At 43.4% G+C, this 20,192-nt stretch overlaps 2 protein-coding genes across 4 annotated transcripts; one reads left to right on the plus strand and one right to left on the minus strand.

Annotated features, from left to right (window-relative positions):
- Window positions 1–443: 443 nt before the first annotated feature.
- LOC119560877 (neuropeptide SIFamide receptor) lies at window positions 444–19,756 on the plus strand. Of its 3 annotated transcripts, none has more exons than XM_037874552.1 (6): window positions 444–532; window positions 2,230–3,117; window positions 3,198–3,264; window positions 11,435–11,534; window positions 15,358–15,996; window positions 16,631–19,756. In XM_037874552.1, exons 2-6 carry the CDS (start codon window positions 2,392–2,394, stop codon window positions 17,349–17,351), a joined length of 2,253 nt encoding a protein of 750 aa, XP_037730480.1. In that variant the 5' UTR covers window positions 444–532; window positions 2,230–2,391; the 3' UTR covers window positions 17,352–19,756. The 3 variants fall into 3 exon arrangements, with proteins under 3 accessions (XP_037730480.1, XP_037730482.1, XP_037730481.1); XM_037874554.1 differs by having other exon boundaries at window positions 458–535; XM_037874553.1 differs by having other exon boundaries at window positions 484–589.
- Window positions 11,646–12,591, minus strand: LOC119560878. Its single transcript, XM_037874555.1, has 3 exons — window positions 12,520–12,591; window positions 11,886–12,019; window positions 11,646–11,819 (listed from the first exon to the last, which is right to left on the minus strand). Exons 1-3 carry the CDS (start codon window positions 12,529–12,531, stop codon window positions 11,678–11,680), a joined length of 288 nt encoding a protein of 95 aa, XP_037730483.1. The 5' UTR covers window positions 12,532–12,591; the 3' UTR covers window positions 11,646–11,677.
- Window positions 19,757–20,192: the final 436 nt, after the last annotated feature.

Below are 20,192 nucleotides of genomic sequence, written 5' to 3' on the forward strand. Positions count from 1 at the left end.
CACGGACTTGGGAACGCAGCCTCCCACACGGTCGCCCTGACATTTCAACGATCCAACCTTGGATATTGCCAAATGTGGTCCTTCAGTTTTAAGCCTACAAAGTTGTGCGCTAAGCCTGCGAAAAGTACGGAACGGGAACGGTAGGTGGAACGGTAGAACGGTAGAGCACTACGGGCATGAACATATAGAGGAGCGCTCTGTCATTGCATTTGAGGGCCGTTGGTTCAGCGCTCAGCGAGTACATAGGCGGCACAAGGACGACCGAGCGAACGGGCGAGCGCCCGCCCGAGTGGGTGGCCCACTCCTTCTGCGAGTCCGAGTCCCAGAGCCGAAGGAAAGACCTACATTCAGTCGTATCCTGTCCGTCGCGTCGGCCCCCATCGGCTCCATTTGGCCTGAAAAACGAGCTGCCGCGGCCGCAGCGCCAGCAGTCCTCATTCAGACGCGAATCCGTTGACAACGCGGTCGCCCCAGGGGCGGATGACTATATATCCACGACCCAAAACCCACGACATCACGGAAACGACCACGCGTAGTGTTAACGTTAACCTTTCGAGTGTCCATGTCCTGCTGATTTATCCGGGGGAGTGTTTGTGTTTGCTTTGGCTTTTGCTCTGGCCAGGTGCCGAACCTGGCCGTGTGGGAGTCCTCCAGGAATTGCATCTCCTCCTGCAGACTCCTCCAGCCCCGACAGTTTAATTAGCTTGCCCGTGGCTGATTTGTCAGGCCCTCGGTGTTGACAGTAGGTCCTACGCCCCATTGCACCCAAGGGCCCCAGGTCTAAGGACTATCAGCATTGGCATCTCCTTCGCGATGGCCAGCAGGCATGTAAGCTCAATTAGGTCCCAAGCACTTTCACGCTCGAAGAAGGAGCCCAATCCGATTGCGAAGGGAACACCAGCTGCCTGCTACACAGAAAAAGTTGACTTTCAACTTGGCATCAACAGTTAAAACTTCTTAACTGATGGCACTGCTTAAGCAAATATAAACACAGCTTTGTTTCTCTATGAACTTGCAGATTAAAATTCGGAATTGTCTTGTTGGAATAGTCCATGAATAATTTTAACAATTTCTCTGTTTTAGAGTCTTGATATAAATATGAGATTTTTGACTATTAGAATCAAAAAAAAAAAAGATTTAGGAAGGGTAAATAAGATGTATTAACCAAAAAATATACAATTTTATGTATTGGGTTGTACTAGATTCTTTCAAAGGAAATAATGAGAATTTAAAAAAAAAAACCTTTAAAAATGTTATAGGTTTTTTTGTTACTTATACAACTCTTTACAAATTCAGCTGTAAACTTTTAAATATAAGTTTGCTCTAAAGTATGTGGCTATAGACACCAAAAGAGGAAGTATTTAAAGGAAGTCCAACAATTTAATTACAGATACATTTTTATAGTTCTAAGGAAACCTCCCCTTGGTATTCCTAGAAACATCTATTTTTTGCCGTGCCTGGACAGCTTGAATTGTGCGACGAGGGGTCTTTAGTCGCCAGTTTGTCTGATGTAGACACTCCCATGGAGCCGCACAAAAGAATGTCGCCCTGGCTTCGTTTGTTACCAATTGTTTCAATGCTTACTGGCAATTTTTCGGCACTCAATCGAAGAGTGCTGCGTGCGCTTGGCAGTTGTGCTTAATGGAATTTTTATGCGCTGCTATTGAGTTGCTCAATTGCTCGTTGGCTCGATGTTGGTTCGACGATTTTTTGAGGTCAAAGTGCACGCTCCCTCCGTTTTCAATTGTGCCAAAAACATTAGCCAAACAATGGGAAAAATGGCATTAAAATTAATTAGCGACGCGCATGTGTTGAAACTGCGGCTGTGACCATGTCCTTGGGCCCAGAACTCTTCCATCTCCCATCTCCGATCCCCTCCAGCTGCATTTATCCAGGCACCCAGCATTTGGCCTTATCTGAAATATGCACACGAGGCCTTGGGCCGCCGACTTTTTCGTAATGCCAGCCAAGGCAACGTCAACCAGCTGACGAACGACCCAGCCAGCCATTTCATTCCGCACTCGGATTCGCATCCGAAATGGCAACAAACTGTTGTAGGTGGCTTCCGAAAAAAGTACAGAGAAGGAAAGAGGAAAAACCTTGGGCGGCAAAATCGAGTTTCTAGAAAATTGCATTTGTTGTGCAACTTCAGGGCAAACATAACCCCCGGTTAAACGAGACATTGTGGGACGTGAGTGCTAATTAAAAGTCGTTGTCTAATCCACAAAGCCACGAAACTTCCTGCATATCCTGAACACAAGCCAACGAAATGCCAAGAGACGATGCCATTTTTATAGACCTTTTCTAAAACAACCGAAATAGGGATACCCACAAGAGATAGAGAAAGCGCGGCGCCAGTGAAAGTGCCATCCGCCCAATCAAGACGGCCGGATGATGACAGCCAGCGGTCGAATTCGCAAGCGAAAGCATAAGAGCCACACAAGTGGCGACATTCCCAGTAGTTCGACAAGTGTGCCCATCCCCATGCCCACAATGGCGACCATGGCGCCTGGAAAGGCCGAGGAGACAATGGAGGAGGCCACCCTCGCCGGGGATTATAATAATTTCACGCATAATTTCGTCGATTTGCAGAACCTCTTGAGTTTCAACGAATTGAATGGCAGTAGTGCCGTAGCCATCTCCTCGAGCGCATCGAGTGCCATTAAACTGAATAACGGCCCCATTACGGACACTCTGCTGGGCACCGTTCTGACCACCACGGTGGCCCCGGCGGCCAGCTCCCTGATAGCCGCCCTGGCGGCCACCACCACCTCCACGGCGCGGAGCAAGTCGCTGGCCATCGCCGACGCCACCTCCTCCACCTACTACGCCAACTTGCTGAACCTCTCGCCGGCCACCACCAGCCTGATCTCGGCGGCATCGGCGGCCACCAAGTCGTACAACGACAGCGGAGTGCTCCGCTGGGAGCAGCTGGACGGGAGCGTGGACTTCGGATTCGATCCCCTGTACCGCCACTCGCTGGCCATGTCCATGGTCTACTGCGTGGCCTATATCGTTGTCTTCCTGGTGGGCCTCATCGGGAACAGCTTCGTGATCGCCGTCGTCCTGCGGGCCCCTCGCATGCGCACCGTGACGAACTACTTCATCGTGAATCTGGTGGGTGAACCGCCGCATATCTCCCATGCCCCAGACTAACCCCATTAATTTGAAATAAAATTTACATTCCCATTCCAAAGGCCATTGCGGACATTCTAGTCATTGTCTTCTGCCTGCCAGCCACTCTGATTGGCAACATCTTTGTGCGTAAGTATCTCCTTAATTCCCTAAGTCGTCGGGATTTATTTATTTGCTTCGCCACTGGGGAGAACATTAGGGGGCATTTCCGTTGGTTGTGCATATTAGCCCGATTTATGTCCTGCAATTAATCGCCGCTTAGATAAAGCCCTGCCAAATGGCGCTGGCGAAAGTTGTTGCTTCTGCGTGTTTACGCTGCGTATGCGTAATGTACGATTCGTACGAGAGCAAGTGTAATGGTGCCTCATTACAGCTAATGTCGGCATAAATGTCCGAGAAAAAGTGCTCAGCTTTTTTGCACCGGTAGGGTTAGCCATGTTAGAAATGATAAAAGACTGTTTTTTTTATATAGGGTTATATATTAGTTAGAACGCTCTTATTCCCAACAGACACACTTGGTTTCCGTTTATTTGGAAACTGCAGTTTATATGACAGACTCGGTGGCGTCCTCTGATTTTTTAATGCGTGTATTAAAAAGGATAAAACGATGCAGCAGATGATAAGTCTGGAAAATGTCCAGTTTAAGTATCAAATTTTTAAAGCTTTTTACATTGGACACCATAAATTAAAAAATAGACAGGCCCATAACTCTTTAATTAAATATATGGACTTACAAAAATGGTACATACCGAGAAAAACCAACTGGCAAAACCAAGGGCGACCACAAGTATTCAATGTAACTCCACTGGAAATGTGGCAAGTCTCCGTAACAACGAAAAAATGTTCGCACTCAATTAAATTAATTTATAGGCTTTCCCCGGGAACCCCAACCTTCTTGGAACTGACAATCCGCCAGGGCCCAAGTACAAGTGTCTCTTTAATGAAAGGCCAATTCCAAATCCCAGCGACGACCCACAAACGACCCGATAAACGAGGCTACGCATAATTGTATGCTTTAATTTAAATAAATTTGCCTGACATGCCTATCCATCCATCCATCCATTTGCCTATCTATCTATCTTTCTATCTGTCCCTGTCTGCTGAGGGTATATCCTTTATTTGTTTCTCTATCTTTCTCCTTATCCAATTTCCCCGGTTCCCACGGACTTGGTGGGCTGACATCCAAATTGATAGTCGTACTCCTGGCCGAGAAGGTGAGCGGAGTGGCAAATGTCTATGCAAATCGCCGTCGACATGGAAAAATGATCGAAATCCTTGGTAAATCAAATTCCGATTGTGGAGCACGCCATGCAGGTCCATCCTCCTATCCTCCACTGCTATTTGCCTCCGATGGCTACCCCAGTCCCAGGTCCCAAAACCCAATGCCAGGTCGTAGGCTCGCAGGTTGTGCCTAGTGTTGCCAATTAAGTGCCTCTGCCTGTGAGAACTCCCTTTCTCTTGTTTTTGATACACCGAGAAAAGTGAAAAATTGAAATATATATATATATAGTTGAGAAGTGTTTAATTTATATGAATTACCACAAAGTCAATGGATATCTAAGACACGAATTGCGAATTTTTCAAAGGAATTCTCAAAATTTATTGGGGAATATGAATCGATAAGTGAATAAATCAATTTATTAAAACATAACATTTAGAATAGATTGTTGGCTCTTTGCAAAAATCAGTTTATTTTAATGGATTGACAATTAATATTTTTGTACTATAAATTAAGACAAATAATGTGAAAGGCCTTTTCAAGTTTGACTTCTCATCTTATCCACTTTGTCGACAAGATAATTGTTATTTTAAGCACGAGATGGTTATACATAATTTATACAAGTCTTTTGTAATTGCCATAAAATATTTTGATTTATTCATTTAAGATACATCGTTTTAATTGATTGATTATATATTAATGGTCCTATGGGAACTCTTAAACGGCTAAATACCCTTTCCACCCCCCGGGTGGAACCACCCACTTGGGGGGGAAATGTAGTAAACGAAGGCTGCCGAGTGAAAATGGCCAGGAACGAATGAAGCGAGTGGCGAAAAAGTGAATGAGTTTACCTCAGCCTGCATTGTGTGTGCGTGTGTTTGTCTCCGTGTCTGTGTCACTGCGCACTCTCTCCGCTTTCTCTCGCCGCTCTTTCACTCTCTCCGTGCCATGTATGTACTCTCGACTGCGAATGTGTTGGTGCATTTGTTGCTGCTTTTCGGGGTGGCCCAAAGGATCATCGACACAAAACTGACCTAATTTCACAAATTCAAGCTAGGCGCAGGGCCGACAGCTTTTAGTGGGTCACAGGGGGTGGTGGGTGGTGGGTGGCTGGGGCACCCTTTTGGCCACCCTTTCGCCACCCCTTACCACCCCATTATTTTTGCTTGGCATGTCTTGAGTTGGGCTCAGCCGCTGAGGCCTAGGCAAAAACGCCAGTCACAACAAATTGCAGCCCTCCCGCTGGCATTGGGGCCTTTGGGGTGGCACATTCTTCGCCCCTTCACCCCCATTTACCCCTTCAACGCGCAACCCCACTCGCATTCCTATTCTCTTTCAAAAACCTGCTAAAGTTTAAATCGAAGGCAGCGAGTTCAAAGCAACCTATGATAAAATAGCGCAAGTACAGGGGAAATATTCTGTATTGCAGAATATGTATTTGGATGGGGATTTTTTGTTATTGGAGTATAAGCATTTAATATTTTATAATCTCATGCTCATCTTTTTATATTTCTTAATCTTAATTTACTGATTAAATAAAATAGTTCTAAGTTAATATTAACTATAATATGTTTCTACAAGTCGAAAAATACTTTAAGGACCTGGGATTTTGGTTTATTTTGTTTTTTAATTACAAGTATAATTATACATCGTTCTATACATTTTCCAAATTCGCTGATTAATTTCTTTCTAACCTGAGAAGGTTGTTAAAAGTAGTTCAGTTTTAAATCTTTTTAAAGGTTCTTCCTCAGCATAATTAATATAAAGTAAAATATAGTCTTAAGAACTTTGGAACTTAAAATCTTCTAAATAATAGGGCTTATAAATGATTATCCGTCTCAATTTTAGAAATATCTAGTCTGTTTTTACAAATAATATCATAGAGGGTGTAGTTTCCAAATTTCTTGCTCCTTGATACTAGTTCCTTAGCTCCTTTGTAACATTATCATTGCGATAGAACATTTCCCTTTGTGTAGAGCACCGTGCGTGGGAGTTTGAAAGCTTGGCATTTTTGCACATAGAACATTGCACGTTGGTGTCTAATAGTTTCCACGACTCCCCCGACCGGGTGGCCAAGTGGGTGGGATGGTCGCCGTGTTTTGCCATCAAACTGAATTATATGAAATCAAATTCGAGCCGTCAAAGACGACGTTGCAGTCGGCGTCGCAGTCGCCGTCGCAGTTGGCAGCGACGCCAACGGTGGCCATCGCCGCTGGCAGCGCCATTATCTAAGCACACCTTCAAGCCTCAGAATTGCAATGGAAGGTTGTTTGCATTCAAGGCTCTTTGCGGCTGGATGAATTGACCTAAATATTTCGCTTGGCAAACCTAATAGTCAGGGTTATACCCTGTGTGTGTGCTGGGGCGGGGGCACCTGTATTGGGTTGGGCCTGTACTATTCGTGGGTGGGTTTTCTGGGCGCCTTGTGGGTGGCTCTTATTTATGTGTGTGCTTCGAAATCCAATAAAATGCGAAATGAATTGATTTCCCAGCTACGATGCCGCCTTGAGACGAAGGATATCCTTGCAACAGCAACAGCAATTGTCCCAAATGGCGCTTTATGGCCATTGTTGTGCCGTTTTATCAATGGGTGGATGGGAGTGGGGATGGAATCGTTATCATTACGGCCCTTTAAGATCCGCATCGCAAACGGGCGTTAGGCGAATCTGTAAGTCACGTTGCCAGTTTGTTCATTAAGGGGGCCACGTGATTTGTGCCGGGCGAACGCGGCGAATGCGTAACGTCGCGGCATCCCAAGACCCTCCATTCCCTTTTCCCTGATGAAGTCATTTTTCAGCACTCTCTGCCCGCCGATTGTATTTTAATTTAGTCTCTACGTGATGTCGGCACATGGCATCCAACCTCTGACCTATCCACCTACGATCTGCAATCTCCCGCAATTCCATATCTCACCTCGAGGTTCCCCGATTCCGATTCCCATTTCCATTTCTACTCAGAATCCCACTCACATTTCTGGGCGAACTGGCTGCGGTATTCAATTTTCCAACGAGCTGCCGCAGAAGTCGCCACAGGACGTGACGCCGCAGCGATAATCATAACAATAACGCATTTGCCAGAAGTGTTATGTTATGCCCCCTTCATGGCCATTCCACGCCCACTTTACGCCCACGCCCACTCCAATCGAACCGGTTTGGATTTGTCACGCCTGATTATTTCATTAAATTTACGACCCCACTGCGAGCCTGACAATGTCGCCACCGAAACGAATCCCCAAACCCCAAAATAAACCAATCCACTTTGCCTACACAGAGGGAACAACAATTTTAAAATTGTGCTAAGAAAAATATAATGTTTATTATAGAAACGTTCATTTTTCATTTTGCCTGTTCTATTGGTTTCTATAACTGCAGACACAATTTATATTAATTGGTTTTCTATTCCAAATCCAGTGGCGGATCCAGAAATATGATAAAAATTTGTTGACTAAACATCAAAAATGTAGAATAAAATACATAAAATTTATACTTTAAGGTAAAAATTTTAACCCGAATGGGGAATATATCCCCTCTACTCCCCGCAATGGGTCCCCACATGTTCAAGTCACTTTAAATTATTGATTAGGTTTTAACCACTTAAGAAACCATTTTAAGTTATATATATATAGTTATATTTTATTTTGTAAAAATTGATATTATATTTAAGAAAAAGTATCATCTTTAAAATACTATTTTTTTGAAAATAAAACATTCTTTTTAAGGGTTATTTAGTGTATTATTTTATACCTTTAAATGGCGTTCCAATATACTTATTCATTCGGATGCAAAAGTCCCACAAATATTATTATTGACTGTGTCTGAACAGAAAAACAAAAGTTCCCGCAGAAAGGAGGGCAAGAGGACCGAAACTAAAAGGCTTAGGGCTCACTTGACACATTCTTAAGGGTGGATGGGGGAGGTAGGGCCCAACCGCACCACCCCCAATCGAAGGCTGTCGATAAGCCCGAATATCGATTGGTATTATCTCCTGTAGTTGATCAATATTGAGCACCAGCTTACGCTTATAAACGGAGCCGTCTGTGGGCCATATGTCGCCATGTCAAGCACACTCCAAGTCGGATCAAACACCCATCCTTCTCACCTTGGCGCGGGAAGCTGGATGTATGCCGAGCCAACTGAGGAGTGTTTGGTTTCCCTTGAGGCCACAAATTGGTAATGCCACGGGAGTTTCAGGGCCGCAACGACACGCGAGTCAATTAAGGTTATTTTGGTACCTTCAATTATGTTTGTACAACACATTAATAACCCGAAAAGTTCAAGCAATACTTGGCATTCGGTTGCCTATGTATGACTGTGTGTTTTATGATTACTTATTATTCCTACACTTGTACCAAAAATTAAACCCTTTATCTTTATAAAAGTTGGAAATATTATTTAAAGGTTTCCTTCTGAAAATATCTATTTTTACATTTGCAAATCATTAATTTTTTAGTTTTTGTTATTTTGGTTCCTAGAATTATGTTTGTACCACACATTGATAAACCTAAAAAGTTCGGACATTAACTTTGATTCTGTTGGCTAGGTATGACTCTGTATTTTTATTATTCCTCCAGTTTCTAAAAAAAACATCCACATTTTCTTTTATAAACATAAAAAGCATTTGTATATTCATCAGAAATTCTTTTTTTTCGTTAAAGGAGAAATTTTTTTTTAGAGGGGTCATCCTAATAATAAATAACTTTATATAATGCATATCCTTGACCTTTTAAATTTTTTTTTTTAAATTAATCATTCATTATTCTGTTGGGCAAAATTAAAGTTTATACTTTTCCTTTCTAACCATTATCCATTAAAACCATACTTCAAATGTCCGTTTGTCTGTCCACTATTGGAAATCGGTAAAATGCCATATATTGAAAAACAAATTGACATGTAAAACTGTGTTCAACATTTTAATCTGTCGAAATAAATTCCCTGCTCACCACAAAAACCATTGTTTGCTTGCGATTATCGAGAAGTCACTTCACTCCGTTGAGCCCGGAATATTATAAACTTGGTTAGGACACTTGACTGCCCGAGTGCACTGATGCAGACTTTAATCCCGGACGAACCAGGCGAGTCACGTTCGCCAGTCCTAATAGAATTGCATATCCAATTAGATAGTTTGCTTGCCAAAGGGAAGCTGGGCAAACTTATATTTTTGAAAAGCTCCCAGTGTGGGCGGATGCTAATCCAAATCCGCTGGCCCGCAAGTGATGAAGCATTTCGGAACCGAATTTGAATTTAAATTGTTTTAACCAACTTGAAAGCATAAAGTTTGCCGAGTCAAGAGCCCTCGCAGACGCCATACATCAGGGTTCACCCTTATCAGCATAATATCAAGAGAGTGGCCAAATACACTCGCATTAATGGCATCGGATCCAGTCTGTTGCACTTGCAGGTCTGCCCAAAAGCCATTTCAAATCGAAGGAATAAAACCGAAAAACCCATCCGAGCCGCTGTCCTGAGTACACACAGTTGATTGTTTGTCTGTCTGTCTTCGGTCCGATGTCTTGTCCTGGCCAAAAACACACACACATGATCCCGGCCAGAACCTGTCCAAACCGAAGTCGAAACCCCGCCGAAAGCCGAGTTGAGTTCACTTGCACAAAGCGCCAATAATATTTATATTTTTATGTGCCAAATCATATTAAAGTTGGCTTTTATTGGGCGTACGTATGCATAATAAAAAGCGACAACAAACCGAGATAAGACTAAGACAGGCGAACGAGACAGGAAATTAGAAGCGCCACAACTCAGGAGGCGTCTCCTTTGCCGAGCGTTGACCTCTGTGAACTCCAACTGCCAACTGCCAACTGCCAACTGCTAATGATGTGTGGCCCGCACTTGCACTTGTTTAATTGCCATTCGATATGTCATGCCCTGGGGCGCCGTTCTCCGTTCGACTGTCATCAACCTTGGCCAAGTTCGCACCCCAATCCCCCTTCCCCGCCCATGTGTGCTTTATAACCTTTTGTGTCTGAGTGAGTTATGCCTTTTAGCATAAAATTCATAACGCACAACTATGCGAAAGTACGGCCCGTGTCTTCCACTTTCCATCTAGCGTCTTCCATCAAATGGAATAAAAGGAATACAAATTAACTTAGGCAGTGCGGCGGTTTGCCATGGTCTGGTCCTGGGCACACAATGCTTCCAGTCCTCCTGGTACGCCCAGTCCATCACTCCGGGTACTCCCTCCAATGCCTGGGCGCAATCTGAGACTTGTCACCAAATTATGAATGATATGCAGCACATAAATCTCAGTCAGCAAACAACGACGGACGTGGGCGGCGGCGATGGCGATGGCGATGACAAGAAGCATTGAACGCTAACCGGGACCGAGCACAACTCGAACTCAACTGTCCGTGACCACGGCTTTCACTGCACTCAGAGAAAACCTTGGAGAGATATACCACTTTTTTGATTATGACCGAGGATAGCTTTACCATACTTAAGACTAGGACCTTCTTTTACAAAAGAATTTTTTAACTTCTGGTTAAGTATCGGTTTACGCTTTAAAAGTGTGCCCAAAGAAGACTTATCTTATCTATAAAACTTATCTGAGGACAGGCTACATATTTTCTATCTTATGAAAAATCACACAGCTTAGAGTTAAAATCTAGTTAGAAACCATTTTTAAGCAAATTTTGAAAGTAAAATAAAAATTTTGACATTACTAAATGTCTAAAGAAGATTATCCGTCATGTCCAAGGAATGTAATTTTTTGAAATTTCTTAGTAGATGCACCTAAACTGTAAATTCAAAATGAGTTTGAATCGAAGTTAAATAATAGGTAGGATGCAAAAGCATATTTTAACTATTGGTTAAGTAGCGGTTTATGTTTCAAAAGAGAGCTGTAAGGTACTTTATGTCTTGTGTAACTAAATTCATTCAAGATATAAGGGTTAGAAAATTATAAATTTTATCCACTATTTCTTTTAGTGTATGACCAGGGCAACAAGGACGCTGTGACCGAAAGTTACTCAGCATAATTTGTGCATTGTTTATGACCAATATTTACCCATTTCCCTCCCTTTCTTTCTCTCTTTTCTACTTTTCATGTTTCGCTCCTCGAATTTGGTAGCCTGGATGCTCGGATGGCTGATGTGCAAGTTTGTGCCCTACATACAGGGTGTCTCCGTGGCAGCCTCGGTTTACAGCCTAATTGCCGTTTCCCTGGACAGGTAAGTTGAAAACACTCGCTCGAATTACGTGGCTATGAACTTTTATTGTGGGATCGGTTGTCGGGTCGGGTGGGGATTGGTATTGGGATTGGGGTACTGGGATTGGGATCGGGAACGGGAAGGCATCCATGTATTCACTGCAGTTAATGATGCACAAGGACAGCGGGGGCGGCATGATGCACTGGAACCAGGGGAACCACCGGTCTGACATGATGCACCGCCACCACGGGCTTGTGGACCACGGGGGTGATGACCTTGACGGCTGCCGGATGATGAACCACGTGGCTGGGGAGGGGGAAACAGAACGTAAGTGCTGGGCGCGATGGGCAGATGGGGAATGAAGGGCCTTACGAGTGCACCGAGTGGGCGCCGTGATGGATGATAGGCGTGTGGACTACCGCCGGGTGGGCCACCACGGGAGCCACGGCCACCACTCCGGGATGGGCGTGCGCCTGGGCGGCGGCGAAGGCGGCGAGCACGAACAGCTGCGGCGGATCAGAGTTCGCGGATTAGCTTGATTGGTGGCATTAGCCGGAGCAGCAGGTGGCTGCCACTCCGCAGAGAATTCCGATATTTATAGGTGACAGATGGAATGACTTTGAGTTAAGGCCACTAGTAAATGTGTCTCAGAGTACATTTGTATATACTATGATAGCCTTTTAAATTTTATGCAACTTCCACATAGGACAATATATGGTTTTATTTAGGTCCTACTTATTATTTTTTACATTTGAAACAGAAGTTGATTTTGATAAAAACATTAAAGGATATTTTTTAGTATGGGGAAATAGATCAAAGTGATTTTAAAAACTTTACTGACTAAAAAAATAACTTTATTATTCTTCACTTTAAAATTGAAATAATAAATTTGTTTTTGAATATATTGAACTACACACTTGATATAAATCTTTAGATCCATTGGAACAAGACTTTTAAAAATTGTATATGAACTTTTTAATGCATTTTCCTGCACACTGATACTCACAACTTTGAACATTTTGTAGGTGGTTTGTGTTTTTGGCGGGATAACTGAAGTAGGAGCTAGGCTAATGACTTGTAATTGTCAACTGGTGACAACTTGGGGTCCGAGTTCGGCTTTTATAGGGGATTTGCGCCAGGGGACCGATCCGAAAGTGAGCGCCACTCAATGCAATCGGCTGCGGGGAAAACTGGTCAGATCGGGCAGTTAGGCTGCTAGGCAGTTAGCTAGTTATGTAGGAGAGTCAGTGGAGCAGTCGTCTCAAGATCAAGTTCATCATATGCTATAATGGCTCACCTTGTCCGTATTAGGCGCTGCTTACAGTCAATTTCATGTTTCTCGTTTTTTGTGCATTTTCAATTGCCTTAGAATGTAGTTGGCCGCGATACCATTGATACCATTGCTCACTGGCCGCCAGGAATCAAAGTGCCAGTCCTGCGCTTCCTGCCCCATAAAGTATAAAAAAGCAATGGTGATAACGATGTGGCCATAAAGTGACCAACTGATTTATCATGTTTTACTGAATCGCCTTGACGTGTGCCAGTCATAACCCCAAGGACAATAAGATTTGCCAGCCGCCCGTGGCTTTATGTGCACTTTCATTTATATCAATTTCTGACCACTTTCCGGGAATGAGGAGTTGTGGCCGGAGGCACTGACTCTGCTCCTGCTTCTGTTTCTGAGTTTCTGCCACTGTCATTTTTCAGCCAGCGGGGACAAAGGCGTAGTCCATCGTTTGATCGTTTGGTCACCCACAGGCCCGCATCTCAGCCACCGCCCACATTTAATCCCAACCCATTGGAGAGCAGGTCCAAATCCTCCTCCATCGATGTCCGTTTATCCAGTTGTTTTGGCCGCGTTTGCTGCTGCTTTGTGCTTTTACGAGCCATCGTAAACTGAATCGAAATTTAAGATTTATTATCTGTAACACGAAACTTAAATCTCTGCTCGGACTTAGGGGCTGATGGGTGGATGGTTGAATGCTGTGCCACTAATGCCCCACTGACTTGGCTTATTCTTATACTTATGCCAAAGCCATTTAATTAGGGTCGTTTCTTTCCCAAATACGTAAGAAGATTGTGTATAATCATAAAGTCCATATATCTAGGCACTTGGTTATAAACATAGTTGTGACTTTATGGCGCTGGCATTGTGGCTTTTGTGTCTTCCTCGCAAATGTCAACAGTGCGTATGGGTAACCGCAGAAGAAACCGGAATAAAACCCATAAAACCACGTGGACCTAGGGAGGCGGAAGGGGTTGTGGGGAAAGTATCCAATTATTAAACTTGTCGTTTCTGGAAGGCTTTAATAGCACGAGTGTGAAGTAGTTTTGTTAGCTGTCCTGGGAAAAAGGGTATTCATGCTTTATTTCGCTGAGAGTGTATAAAGAAATTCATTTTGCTTAACAAATATGCCAACGACACTGAACTGTCGTCCCAAAAAGATTTACAATATGGTACTCAGCAAAATTAATGGGCTACAATTATTTTAAATTGCGGAATAATTATGGTAATATCGTTTTGAAAAACAAATTGAAATCCCGACACAAATAAAATACTTCATTACAAAACGTTCTTATAATCTTTTTTTTACGAAAAGGACATGTATGACTGTATAAAATCAAAAATATTGCTCATTATATTACCTTAAATTTAACATCAAGAGTAGCTTTAACAGGTTGTTATAAACTCCACTTATTACTTTTCTAATTAAAAATTTGGCTCAATCAAACAAGTTTTTTTATATTTTATAAATATTGTATTCACTAAAGAAAGACAATTTTCAACTATGTAAATCCTAAGTATTGGCAAATTTTAATGAATTCAATAAAACATTGCTTTAATATTTTTTTATTTTAAAAGCCAAATTAAAAACAGCAAGATTTACTAAACTGCACTGATTAAATTTGCTGATTTATTTTTCCGAGTGCTTGTCCACCCCGAAGAACTCAATTAGGCTCTCGCCTGATTTATGAGCATACAAATCGCATGGACCGAATTATGCTAATGCAATTGGTTTGCTCCTATAAATAAACGTTATGACAATTTGATTATTGGCTTTGCGGACAGCTTTGTTTTGGCCTGGCCCCAAGCCCCTGTTGGCCACATTCCGAGATGAGGGTACGGACCACATTGTTTAGCTGGCTATTTTTAGGAGAAATAGGATTCTTGGACGGGGGCCGCCCTCTAATGGAATTACCGCCGTGTTATCTGCCCAATGTTTTTTGCCGGACAGACGCAGGCGACGACCCAAGTCCAAAATACGAGCACAATGCACGTAATTACATGGTTGCGGCCCTGCTCCTGGGCAGACACCCAGTTGGCCCGGGACGGGACAAGTCTTGTCTATGGCCATTCAGCGGGCGCCACAATGAGCCGGCTGCACTAAGCTAAATGAAAAATGCTGAACTCGTTGTTGGCCCCATACCGACTCGTCTCGCTACCTCGCAGCTCGCAGTTTGCAGCTCTTATTCAAATTACAATTCATTATGGCGAGCAGAATAAAAAATGAGACCCCTACTCCGATTCCTCCACGTTTTTCGAGGGCGGAGCAAGCGGGTTCAATAGTCGAGATTGGAAAGCGAACACTCAGCAGAAAAAGGCTTAGGACGGCATCCTGCGTGTGCGAATTAATCAGCGGAGATATTTGCATGCCAGGCTCCTAGTTGAAACGGTGTCGTCATCGTCATCGTCGCCTCGACTCGACAGCCTGATGATTGCCATTATCCTTGACGGCTCAGCGCTGTCAGCGGCATCTGACGGTGGGGACGCTGACGGAGCAGGAGATCCCACTTTGACTATCTGGTAAAAACAGCCTTTGTTGGGACTGCTCCCCTCTTGCAGGTTCATTGCCATCTGGTGGCCCCTGAAGCAGATGACGAAGCGACGTGCCCGCATCATGATAATCGGCATATGGGTGATCGCCCTGGTGACCACCATCCCGTGGCTGCTCTTCTTCGACCTGGTGCCCGCCGAGGAGGTCTTCTCCGACGCCCTCCTCTCGGCCTACTCGCAGCCGCAGTTCCTCTGCCAGGAGGTCTGGCCCCCGGGCACGGACGGGAACCTGTACTTCCTGCTGGCCAACCTGGTGGCCTGCTACCTGCTGCCCATGTCGCTGATAACGCTCTGCTACGTGCTCATCTGGATCAAGGTCTCCACGCGGTCCATTCCCGGCGAGTCGAAGGACGCCCAAATGGACCGCATGCAGCAGAAGAGCAAGGTGAAGGTCATCAAGATGCTGGTGGCCGTGGTCATCCTGTTCGTGCTATCCTGGCTGCCGCTCTACGTCATCTTTGCGAGGATCAAGTTCGGCTCGGACATCTCGCAGGAGGAGTTCGAGATCCTCAAGAAGGTGATGCCGGTGGCCCAGTGGCTGGGCTCCTCGAACAGCTGCATCAACCCCATCCTCTACTCGGTGAACAAGAAGTACCGGCGCGGCTTCGCTGCCATCATCAAGTCGCGCAGCTGCTGCGGACGCCTCAGGTGAGTTGGGAATTGAAATCCTCAAGTACCCAATGTGTACCCACGTATTATTAAATTAAAATAAATTATTAAGTATAATGATATTTTAAAAAAATTTCAAATGTCTGATGCTTCGGTTTCTCTACCTTAATTCACTTCTCTACTTTATTAATGCCAATATAAGGCTTTAAGGGAACTAATCAAAAATATTACTTTACTAAAACTTTTACCATTTTAAGATTCAATAAGACTACATTTCATATTAAAGTTCAGAAATGAAACCCACAAATAAACTTTCACTGACTAACTTTATTTATTTACTTAAATTGACAATAAACTGATCGGAATTACTACTTTTTGTGTATATCATATTATTTAAATGTTTAAAACGAATTTCAACTTTGTTGGTGGTAATACTACCTTAAATATAAACAATAACCTTATTAATTATCAGAATTATATATTCAAATCTTAAACTTTATGCTTAAAATTAATCATTATTAATGATGATCAGGTTCTCTTAATAATTTTCCGATATTTTTAGAAATATTTTATTGTAAATAGGTAGAATTTGTTAGATCATGGTTTTAATTCATGGATTACCTTCCAAGTTCCACATCAATAAAACTTTCTTTCTCGTTTCTTGACCACCCAGGTACTACGACAACGTGGCCATCGCCTCCAGCACCACCAGCACTAGGAAGTCGTCGCACTACCACCAGAACAGCTCGCGGAAGAGTCCGAGCAGCAAGGGCAACGCGGTGTCCTACATCTACGAGCACAACTCGCTGCGGCGCCACAACATGATGCTCAAGCAGGACAGCAACCTGTCGCAGCAGATGCTGCTCAAGCAGGACTCGCACGGCTCGCGCCAGTTCCTCATCAAGCAGGAGAGCTCCTGCAGCGATGCCTCCGGGATCCGGCGACCCCTGTGCCAGCAGGACAGCAACGGCTCCAAGGTATCCCTATCCAAGCAGGACTCGATTGTGTCCTACATGGAGGCGCGTCGAGCGGCGGGACACGGCCTGAACGACATGCCGGCCGAAAGGGACAGCGTCTCCATGGACGTCTCTCGGCGTCCTGGGGCCACCACGAGCACCCTGCTGGACAAGCGGCAGAAGTTCGTGAAACAGGACTCGGTGATCTCGTTCGTGGACCAGCGACCCGAGCAACGACGCCATCAACTGGTCAAGCAGGATTCGGTGATCTCCTTCGCCGACCAACGACGCGGACTACTCCACAAACAGGACTCGCTGATGACCAACCGGACGGGTGACGCACCCACCCACCATGTCTCCATCCTGAAGAAGACCGACTCGCAGCTCAGCTACGGCAGTTCCACGTCTCCGCGCAGGAATGCGGATCTATACGAATAAGTGACCCTGGGTTGAACGAACTCCTAACTCTGGGTGGAACACCCTACCATTTGTGTGGGTCGATTTTTGTTGAACAAAAAAGGATAGAATGCTATGGGGATTAAAGTAGTCCCAATTACAATATAATTTTAACTTTTGGGTTCCTAACAATAATACGAATTGCTTTACTTAGTCTTTGGATTACATAGCCCCCTAAGATTTTTGCTCAACAGATCGACCCACCCTAACATACAAACTAACGCAACGATACCAAAAAACTTACCGAACCACAAAGAGAAATCCTTGTATATTTCTACAGATCGAATGAGAGCAGAGTGATAGGGCCTACGACTGTGATACAAGTCGGCAGTGCTGGTGGGTTCAGAACTTGGGCTAGTCAGTGCCGCACATATCCGTCATCGTCGTTGGGACAGGATAGTGGATAGGATAGAGTGCCAGTAGGGACGGACCAATTGGGGTGGGTATACCTTATCAGAGATCGCTTAGCTAGAAACAGACTCGGCACACGGGAAGCGGGACTACACAACCACAGCCACAATCCACAGAAAACCGAAACCGAAAGCAGACACTCCCCACAGACCTAATAGTTAATAGATGTTTTATACGTGTTTCAGAGGTACTACACAAGATATGAACTACTCCTTGGCTATGGCTATATAATACCTACATATATGTACCGTTACGCAGTTTTAAGATTGTTTGTACTCGCAATTTGCTATATCGAAAAGTTTGGTTAAGAATGGGCGGTAAAAACGTGGGAAAAATGAAGGGGTTAAAATAGCTTTGCTAAACTTTTTGTACGAACGGCGAACGTGAGTGAAACGGGCAAGTCCAGTATCATAGTTGAGAAACGAAAACAAAACAAAATGAGATAACACCGAGGTCTAAAGTAACGTACCTACTAAATTTTTGTATGGAAATTCTTACAATTTATACATATATATTTATATTGATTTTGGAATAAGCAATATGCAATACAAGCGTATGTCTGCGCGTACGCCGTGTATCTATCGAACAACAATAATCAATTTTATTAGAATTTTACACAACCGAGTCGCGGCAGCGGAAATGGCACAGCAGCGAAAAATGGAAAATGAAAATGGCAAATAGGAAATGGAAAATGGAAAATGGTTAGTAATCGCAATACAACGGACGGGCGAATGATTGGCACAACATCATAGCTTAGTTATCGGACACGTAGTCGGCCAATCGCCGATCATTTCGATTAAATCGATTTCGATTAAATCGATTTCGATTGATCGGCGGGTGGCGTAGTGATGGCATCGAACGCGCACAAAGTAGCACTTGACCATGCTGGGACAGAGTCGACGGGATGGGGTAGATTAGGGACTAGGGATAGATTAGGATTAGCTGGACGGAGCAGTTGGTTGTCCGCTAAGTGAGCACAAAGCAGTCAAAGATTTCGCACTAAACGTATCACTACAAACTAACAAAGAAGCAAACAATAATCGAACTCAAATTCGTTAAACACTAAACACCAATGAACTTTAAACTATATGAAATAAAATTTTAACGGATAACGGGAGTAGGCGGAATCAATGGTAAAACTATGAAACTAAACGTAAAGATTAACTATGCAATTTTATTGTTAGCCAAAATTTTATAAATGTCAAGTAACGAACAAGTAAATATTTATATGTATACAGAATATATCAAGTATAAAGCATACGTTATATATCTTTATATACTTCGATGGCATTAGGCGCTGACTTGTGGAGTTTTGGCCTGCTTCGATCCGATTGGAGATTAGTTTAGCCGTACTCCTCGCTCTCCATTATTCATACTTGGGGAGCTGAAAGCCCAGTCCAAGAACCGAAAGAGTTGAGTTCTCGACGAGGACACGCACGACCTGGTCCAAACTCCAGCGCTTAATGCATGGCAAGAATCTACAATGAGGAATATCAATAATATATTTCAAATATACATACATATATTTATATAGGCCTAGCGACTCATTTGCCAGCGGTATTGGCAACCAACCACAGAACCGAACAACAACGTCTAGTAAACAAGAGATTACATTTATACGAATACATATTACATATATGCTGCAAGTATGTAAAAGCGCGCAATAGAAATGTCCTTCCCGCTTTCGATTCCACTTAAAGAAGAACCCGAAAGTAGCGAGCAGGCGGATTTAAGCAAAAGTAAAATTTAACGAGTAAACCAAATTGAACTTTAGGTTTTAAAGTTTTAAAACGTAGAGCATACCCATACTCACTTGCATGAGCATTATGATATCTAAAAAGAGATCGCGCGTTAACCAGTTAAACAGAAAGCATGGCATTAATGGCAACACAATATTATATATGTAAATATATGTGTTTATGCATACATATATATGTATATTTATCGCATAGAACTTACACCAAAGATACATGCATGTTAGCAGAAATAATGAATAAATAAATAAATAATAATTAAACTAAAATGAAATTTTTGGAATTTAGTGGGCAGATACATAATGAATTTAAATAGACTTCCGGTTAATAGAATGTCAATCTAAAACTTAGGCTGGGGAACAAAAAAAAATAGCATACTTTTGGGCAACCCGCTATTAAAAACGGACACCATATTTAAGTTGGTTGAAAAGGAATAGTAAGCACAATATAATAAACAGTGACGGATGCAAAATTAGGGGTGATATAAAAATGTGTCGAGTAGAAATCAACAATTTGGAAAGAAATGCACATTACATATCCTTCTCAACCGAGTGGGGGGAGCTATTCCCTATTTACACCACCCCACCCTCAATGAATCCGCGCATGATAATAATTATGGTTTTCGGAAGAGTTCTGGAAATATCTTTCACGTTATGAA

The sequence above is a fragment of the Drosophila subpulchrella genome, unplaced genomic scaffold, assembly GCF_014743375.2.
Source record: "Drosophila subpulchrella strain 33 F10 #4 breed RU33 unplaced genomic scaffold, RU_Dsub_v1.1 Primary Assembly Seq354, whole genome shotgun sequence".
Lineage (NCBI taxonomy): Eukaryota > Metazoa > Arthropoda > Insecta > Diptera > Drosophilidae > Drosophila > Drosophila subpulchrella.

Bases quoted from the DNA above. Each gene is read 5' to 3' on its own strand.
- LOC119560877 (XM_037874552.1), top strand. From the start codon at position 2,392: ATGATGACAGCCAGCGGTCGAATTCGCAAGCGAAAGCATAAGAGCCAC. The intron at 3,265-11,434 runs GTAAGTATCTCC...CGAATTTGGTAG, and splicing joins GATTGGCAACATCTTTGTGC to CCTGGATGCTCGGATGGCTG. The intron at 15,997-16,630 runs GTGAGTTGGGAA...TTGACCACCCAG, and splicing joins AGCTGCTGCGGACGCCTCAG to GTACTACGACAACGTGGCCA.
- LOC119560878 (XM_037874555.1), bottom strand. The intron at 11,820-11,885 runs GTAAGGCCCTTC...CCCCCTCCCCAG, and splicing joins GGCGCCCACTCGGTGCACTC to CCACGTGGTTCATCATCCGG.